This window comes from Anser anser, assembly GCF_964211835.1.
Source record: "Anser anser genome assembly, chromosome: 29".
NCBI lineage: Eukaryota > Metazoa > Chordata > Aves > Anseriformes > Anatidae > Anser > Anser anser.
In genome coordinates this window covers 220,287-228,203 of record NC_139750.1, presented here as the reverse complement: position 1 = coordinate 228,203, position 7,917 = coordinate 220,287, and the positions used below count along the sequence as shown (strand labels likewise).

Sequence of the window (7,917 nt, the reverse complement as noted above, 5' to 3'; positions counted from 1 at the left end):
CCTCTGACCTTGCTCCAGTAGTTCCATGTCCCTCTTCTACTGGGGAGCCCAGAACTGGACACAATACACCACGTGTGGCCTCACCAGGGCCACACCTCCCTCGACCTGCTTGCAACACTCTTCCGAGTGCAGGCCAAGATACCGTTGGCCTTCTTGGCCACAAGAGCACACTGCTGACTCATGGTCAGCCTGCTGTCCGCCAGGGCTCCCAGGTCCCTCTACAGAACTGCACTCCAGCAGGTCAGCCCCCAGCCTGTACTGGTGCTTGGGGTTATTCCTCCCTAGGTGTAGGACCCTGCACTTGCCTGTATTGACCTTCATGAGGTTCCTCTCAGCCCAACCCTCCAGCCTGTCCAGGTCCCTCTGAATGGCAGCACAGCCCTGTGGGGTATCAGCCACTCCTCCGAGCTTTGTGTCATCAACAAACTTGCTGAACAGAAATGAAAGAAGGAGAGAAGGTGAATCAAATGCCTTATTTTGAATAGCCAAGTGTGCACTAATCCCAGCTTATATGGGCTACAGCAATGTCTTCAGGAAGACTCTGCAACACCCAGACACACTCATTTTCCTTTTCCTCCACAGTATATTATTTGTGACTTCCTGATGCCAGCAGGGGTGACCATGATCTCCTCTAACAACCCACACCTCTCATTCGATTGTTCAGACTTCCCTTTCTAGTCAAAGGAGCGAAACCCATTGTCTCAACTGAGATCCTTGGCCTAATCTGCTTCTGCACCACCTCCTGCTCCAGAAAGGTACCGTAGGTGTCAGGTCAGATTCCCCAGCCGCACTGGAGGGCTTCAGCTGTCCCAGGAGTGCAGTGCCTCTCTCTGGGTGCACAACTGAATCAACTCATGCATGAAGATGCTAGGCAAATCTTTAAATGAATGGAAAAACACATTCCTGTGACTGGTGTGTAAGAAGTCTTCATTTTCAGAATTTTGAAGGTTGTCTACAAACTCTCAGGATTTCTTTTCATAGGTCTTGGAAACATGCCAGCAATGTGATGAACCTTACCTTCTATGTAAATATAAATTTATACACACATTTCCAAAAAAGGATGTCCTGATGGCACTTTCAGTGCAGGGACGTCCTCAGGGATGAGTGAGAGAAATGGTGCAAGGTTGGGAGGTGTGGAACAAGTTTGTCTGCACAGTGTCAAACTTCTCCTATCTGTCCAGACCTCCTTAAGAGACTCTTAGGCCTGTCTGTGTCTTAATAAGCCCAAGGTGTAGTTGCTGACAAGTTTATCAGCTTCAGCTCCTGAGAGGAGACTGATGAAATCTCTCAGAAAACCCAAGTCAGAAGCCAAACCCCAAAGTCCTTCAAAGCACTGATTGGTCCCTCTGAGGGCCATTACTGACAAAGGCCCATGGACTCCTTAGAGCAGGTAATTGGAGGCCATGATTACAGGTAGGCCAAGGCCCTGTGCAGGTGGCTCTGAGGCTGAGAAAATGCTGGCTTTGTTTAATCAAGCAGAAAGGCCAAGGCCTGCTGCCATCTGTGGGCAGAGATGTCCTGTCCCTCATCTGGAGCTCTGGGCTCTTCCTCGGTCAGTGGGATGTGGGTTATGCAGTGTCAAGTGAAAGACAACGGTGTGACACCTCCTGGCCTCTGTCAGGGGGAGCAAAGTGGAGACAAGCCCCATTGCTAAGAGGACAACGTGTTTCCTCCCAGGCCTTGGTGGCAGGGAGATGTGCCAAGGGTACAAGACCTTGGCTTTCTTGGCTAAGTCTCACGTTGCCAGAGCCCTTGTTCATTGCCACCACTGGCTGTCCTATATTGTCCCACACCTGTCCCTGTTTCCCTTCAGGATGCAAACATCCATCTTGCTTTCCCCCCTTGCTCACCCCTTCACATTTCTATGACTTCATTGATGTCTCTACCCTCTCCAGCTGTGCCCTGAAACACAAACCCATGGACTGATAACAGATTCCCTCCAGGTAACTTCTGATACTATAGAACATCCCTTCCACTCACTTATCTTCTCTCTCATGTCTTATCTCCAGCACCCAAGCTTCCCTTTGAGGCAGGTTTTCTCTCACATGCTGTTTCCCATGATCAAGGAAAGTTCCAACATCTCAGAAACCATCCTTCACACAGGCATCCACACCCATCAGCCTTCATGGGGCCTGTCAGCTGACCAGACAGAAGGATCCTCACCATGATCTTCCAGGCCATGTGGCCTTCCTGCTGGCCTTTCAGCTCCTCAGATAGACACAACCAAGCCACATGTCTGCTGTTCCCCAGTCATGTACTCAGGCACAAGAGACTTGACAACCCACAGTCAAGGCAGCTTCTGCATGGGCCTTTCAGGTACTTGGGCAAAAAGCATCACACAAGCACCATGCCAGCCAGGTGCCTTCTGCTGGCCTGTGAGAGATGCTGGGAGATGTGAGCCTACAAGCCCACCTGCCAGCCGGGAGGCAAGGGTTGGCCTGGCAGCTACCTCAGAAAGATGGGACCTCCCAGTCCCTTGCCCAGCCATGCTCCTGCTGCTGGCCTCTCAGCTCCAGAGGCAGAAGTGACCCCACAGTCCCCACCAAAGCCAATTGCTTCCTACTGGATTCAGAGTTTCTAAGGCAAAATCAACACCCTATACGAACATCCAAACCTGGCATCCTCCTTGGAGCCCAGCACCTAACAAGACAAAGGAAAAGTCCTTGTCATCCTCCAAGACCATACATCTCCTGATGGCCTTTCAGTTTCTCAATGGATTGGACAGACCTATGTGCAAGCTCTGTTAGGTACTGGGGCAGGAGTGACATTGAAATAAAGATTTACACTAGCTGCATGTGAGTGGCTCCTCAGTTCCTTATGACAGCTAAAATGTCACCCTCATAGACCACCCATGTTCCTGAAGGGGGCCTATCAGGCAGAAGTGCCCTGACACCCACCTGCACAGCCATAGGCCTCCTTCTGCCTCCTGAGATCCTGAGGCACAGCTGACCTCAGCAGAGCATCCCCACCCATCTCCTCCTTGAGTCCTGTGACATGTCCAGATCCATGTCGCCTCCCCTGCCTCCTCCAAGACCAAGTGGATGCTCCAGGTCCTTTCAAGGCCTGCGCAGCCTCATGAAGCCAAACTGCTTCAGTTTTGGATAACAGAGCAGGAATGAGGGATTTGAGGATTAAGTGGTTAGGGTTTAGGGATTAGATCTTCCTTCCAAGTTTAGGGATTGGGCAGAGATTCAGAGGGAGGACTTGGTGTTCTGCTTTGATTATCCAGCCATTCTTTAGGGTATCGACTATTTTTGATTAGGGTTTTATAATCTGCTTTCCTAAAGGAGAAGGTGTTAAGGCTGGCAATTTAATGCTAAGGGTTAAGGACTGTGGATTTTCAAGAGCTAAGTGAAATGAATACTTTCCCAGTGAGTGTTGCAGAAGCAGCAGCCTTACCTGAACCCCTCTTACTGCTTCGAAATCTTTCCTTTCTCTTAGCCAAGCCCCTATTCTCCAGATCTACCACCCTTATACCCCAGCTTTCCCCTGGCCTCCCCATATGTGTCACCCTGTTGGGGCAGCTTTCTGATGGCCTTTATGACCTCAGAGGCTCTGCCTCCCTGCTGTTGGCCAGCCAGGGGCTGGGACAGAAGTGACCTCACAGCCAGCATCCACAGGAGCACAAGGAGCTGTTGTGCTCAGGAGGCCTCTTCCCAGCCCACCCAGGAGCAGTGGGTGCAGGGGATGCCCTGCACAACCCCTCAGGTACTCTGCCTGCCAACCAGCTCATGCTTCAGAAGGCCTCCCACACATCCAGACTCACATTTCCCCATGTAGCCTTTAGCAACTCCAGGGCTGAAGGAAATGGCCACCTCTGTGTGGAAAAGTGAATCAAGAACTGAATAGAAAATTTAGGAGAATATTGAGAATCTCTACAGTGAAGGAACTGGCATTGCTTCATTCAGCTGGTTTCCCAGGGGACCATACCTCCAAAGAGAAGTGACCCTGAGACTCTGTCTGTCCCACTGGACATGATGGCCCCCTTAGGGGATAGTTTGTTGCACTTGGGGTCACTTGGATTCATCTCACCATACCCACGCTATGGGCAGTCTCATATGGACAAGGCAAGTAGTAGTCATTTAGTGTCCACAGCTGGAGGAAGAAACCACCTGTGAGAGCTGGAGCAAGAGCCCAGTGCTGGGAATGGTGGTTGTGAGGGGCTGCTCTGGGACCATTGCCCTGGGGCAGCATCTGCCAGGGTGTCCAGAGAACAAGGGCCCAGACCAGCCCCTGCTCTGCTGGTCCCCCCTGTCTCTCCCCAGAGGACAGCCTTGCATGTTGTGGACACAGGCCGGTAAAATCAACATCTCATATGTGCAGGGCACCAAAAGACAGGAATGGAATCAGTGGAATCAGCGCTTCCCTACTAAATCCTGTTCCTGGGACGTCTATCCCATCTGTGTGAGCCCACAGAGAAACAAGCAAAGCAAGAAGCCTCCTTCGAGTCCATCCCTTTGCAATATCCATGAGAGCAGCTTTGGGAGAAGAGCTGAGCCTTCAGGCACTGCCCTCAGCACATCCCCTTTTATGCTGGAGATGCTGGTACAGAGCCAGCTGTGTTAGAGAAGTGCCCCTGGCCTGTCCCTGCCTGTGGACACAGGACTGTCCCACAGCAGCATGGTGAGCAAGCGACAAGAGCAATCAGTCCTCACAGCAACACAACGGCTCCAAAGGAGAGCATGGGTGGTAAAGTAAAGCAGATCGGGACAGACCAAGCCCTGGCAGTGGTGCTGTGCCAGGACTCTTCTTCCCTCCACCTCTGTGCAGAGCCAAGTACACCTGCAGATCCACCACAGGTATCTGAGAAAGGATCTCAGGCAAGCAAGTCACTGCAGGATCCATCCTTTTATTTCAATACATCTTAATTGCCCTTTAAATACACCTTGTTTCAGAGCCACATGAGAAAATAGATAGATAAATAGAAGGGGAAGAGAAAAGATGTTTTTTATGAACACATATATCACAAGTTATGCAAAAAGAAAAAAAAAAGTCTTGTCCTTTAATGAGTTATATTATGAGTGATATGCAGAAGACAGGCAGTTTATTGGTTCTGAAAAACAGTCAATCATCAGTTTCCATACTGCATCCTTGAGCTCCTGGTTCCTCATGCTGTAGATGAGGGGGTTAACTGCTGGAGGCACCACCGAGTACAGAACTGCCACCAAAAGATTCAGGGAGGAGGAGGACATGGAGGGAGGTTTCAGGTAGGCAAATGCGGCAGTGCTGATGAACAGGGAGGCCACGGCCAGGTGAGGGAGGCATGTAGAAAAGGCTTTGTGTCGTCCATGAAATGATGGTATCCTCAGCACAGCCCTGAAGATCTGCACATAGGACAGCACAAGGAAAGCAAAACACCCAGATGCTAAAACAGCACTAACCACAACAAGCCCAACTTCTCTGAGGTAGGCATCTGAGCAGGAGATCTTGAGGATCTGGGGAATTTCACAGAAGAACTGGTCCAGGGCATTGCCTTGGCAGAGGGGGAGGGAAAAGGTATTGGCAGTGTGCAGCACAGCATAGAGAAAAGTACTGTCCCAGGCAGCTGCTGCCATGTTGACACAAGTTCTGCTGTCCATTATTGTCCCATAGTGCAGGGGTTTGCAGATAGCAATGTAGCGGTCATAGGCCATGATTGTGAGAAGATAAAACTCTGCTGTGATAAAGACAACAAACATAAAGACCTGGGTGGTACAACCTGCATAGGAAATGGCCGTGGTGTCCCAGAGAAAATTGGCCATGGCTTTGGGGACAGTGGTGGTAATAGTGCCCAGGTCGAGGAGGGCGAGGTTGAGGAGGAAGAAGTACATGGGGGTGTGGAGGTGGTGGTCGCAGGCTATGGCTGTGAGGATGAGGCCGTTGCCCAGGAGGGCAGCCAGGTAGATGCCCAGGAAGAGCCCGAAGTGCAGGAGCTGCAGCTCGCGTGTGTCTGCGAATGGCAGGAGGAGGAACTCCGTGGGGAAGCTGCTGTTGGACATTTGATGCCTCTGCACATGTGGACCTGTCCGTGGAGGAACAGAGAGTGACAATTTAGACTTCTCTGAGCTTAACTTATATTTCAAAGAAAGCTCCTCAGAAAGACACAGTGTCAGTTGTGAAGAGGATGTACTCCTTCCTGGAGCTCCGGGTTTTGCTGCCTAAGAGTTCCGCAGGGACCAGGCAGATCTTTGGTGGACTCAGGAGCAGTCAGTACTGCCTTATAGTATCCGGTAAAGAGCACCAGAGATGGATTTCAGGTGCCCATTTTGCTGACATAGCTTGTGCTATCTGTACAGGTGTTAAGGGAAATTAGGAGGTTCTTCACAAACGTACAAATCTATTTCACCGTAAGGTTCTACGATCTTCAGTCCCTTCTAAAAACCTGATAACTCCTTATCAACCTCATAACTGTCCCTCACAGCAGGAAAGTGAAAGCAGAGTTCTGAGAGTGCCTTCCCTTCAGGTAGCCCCTGCCTTGGTCTTCCTTAACAATAGAAGCCCCAGAGATGCCGTGGGGGTTCTGTGGAGCTGTGAGCAGCCTGTTCAGTGCTGTGGTTTAATCCAGCTAATATCTAAACACTACACAGCGATTTGCTCATCCTCCCCCCTCCGTCTCTGGGATGGGGGAGAGAAACAGGAAAATGAAGCCTGTGGGTTGAGATAAAGACAGGTTATTAAGACAGGGAAAATAATAATAATAAGGATAATAGCACTACTACTACTAATGTGTACAAAACAAGTGATGTACAATGCTGTACACATGGACCGATGCCCAGACTATCCCCAAGCAACCAGCCCCCCCACCCCGGCCAGCCACCCCTATATATTGTTCAGCATGACATCAGATGGTATGGAATACCCCTTTGGCCAGTTTGGGTCAGCTGTCCTGGGTCTGTCCCCTCCCAGCTCCTGCTGCACCCCCAGCCTGCTCGCTGGCAGGACAGAGCGAGAAGCCGAAAAGTCCTTGGCCTGGTGTAAACACTGCTCTGCAATAATTAATACATCAGTGTGTTATCAACACTATTCTCATCCCAATCCAAAACATAGCACCCTACGAGCTACTAGGAGGAAAATTAACTCGATCCTAGCTGAAACCAGGACACCCAGGAAGTAGACTCCCACCATCAGCAGGACCCTGCCTTGTCCTGCCTTGCTCCGGGGACTCCTTCCACCACAGCTTCTCCCCGCAGCACCCTGGGCAGCTCCCTGGGCAGGCTGAGTGCTGAGCCTGGCAGGCGGCAGAGGCCCTGCCCCGGCACACAGCCCCTGGGGCACAGCAGGGACCCTGCTCTGCACCACAGCCCTGGCCACCCCTGCCTGCACCCCAGTTGTGTAGCCTGCGGCCAACCCCGCGAGAAGGAACCCTCATGTCCTGTTCTTCTGATAGAATAGGTACGTAATTATTGATCCAGGGAACATCCCTGTCCTCCACACTATAGAAGCCAGCAAGCCCCTGTGACTTAACCTATCGGCTGTGGGAAGTGGCAGCTGTAGAAGAACCCTCTAGGATACTGTATCTGCCTGCTCTCCCACGGACCCTTACCATGTTAGAGCTCCATGTTACAGCTGTGAAGATTTCTCCCGCAGTGAGCTCTCAGCAGCCCCCCTCCACACTGCCTTTAACATCTCCCTCCCTTCTGCCAGCCACCCTTGTCCCCTGCAGGCAGTGTCCCCAGCCCTGCTGCGCTGTGCAGAGGAGCTGCTCGTGGGCAGAGCTGTCTCTCTGCAGCGCTGCCCGCTTGCCAGGAGCTCCCCTTGGTCCCAGGAGCCCGGCCCAGCTCAGCAGCACAGGGAGCTCTTGACACGAGGGAACTCCAGGGAACTGATTTTGAATCAGGCTGAAGCAATCCCTGATGTTCGCTCTCAGCTGGGGAGAGACAGCTACTTCCAGCAGTGTCATTTCTCCTGTCAGGAGAAGTTTCATCAAAGAATCACCTT

The 7,917-nt window shown here is 51.5% G+C and overlaps 1 protein-coding gene across 1 annotated transcript; it reads right to left on the bottom strand.

Moving 5' to 3' along the window:
• Window positions 1-4,935: 4,935 nt before the first annotated feature.
• On the bottom strand, window positions 4,936-6,274 carry LOC310887840 (olfactory receptor 14C36-like). The gene has a single exon (XM_083814017.1). It carries the CDS (start codon window positions 5,976-5,978, stop codon window positions 5,016-5,018), a length of 963 nt encoding a protein of 320 aa, XP_083670143.1. The 5' UTR covers window positions 5,979-6,274; the 3' UTR covers window positions 4,936-5,015.
• Between the last annotated feature and the right edge of the window lie 1,643 nt (window positions 6,275-7,917).

What these genes read in the sequence shown, in the direction of transcription:
- LOC310887840 (XM_083814017.1), bottom strand. Translation starts at nt 5,978, where the DNA reads ATGTCCAACAGCAGCTTCCCCACGGAGTTCCTCCTCCTGCCATTCGCA.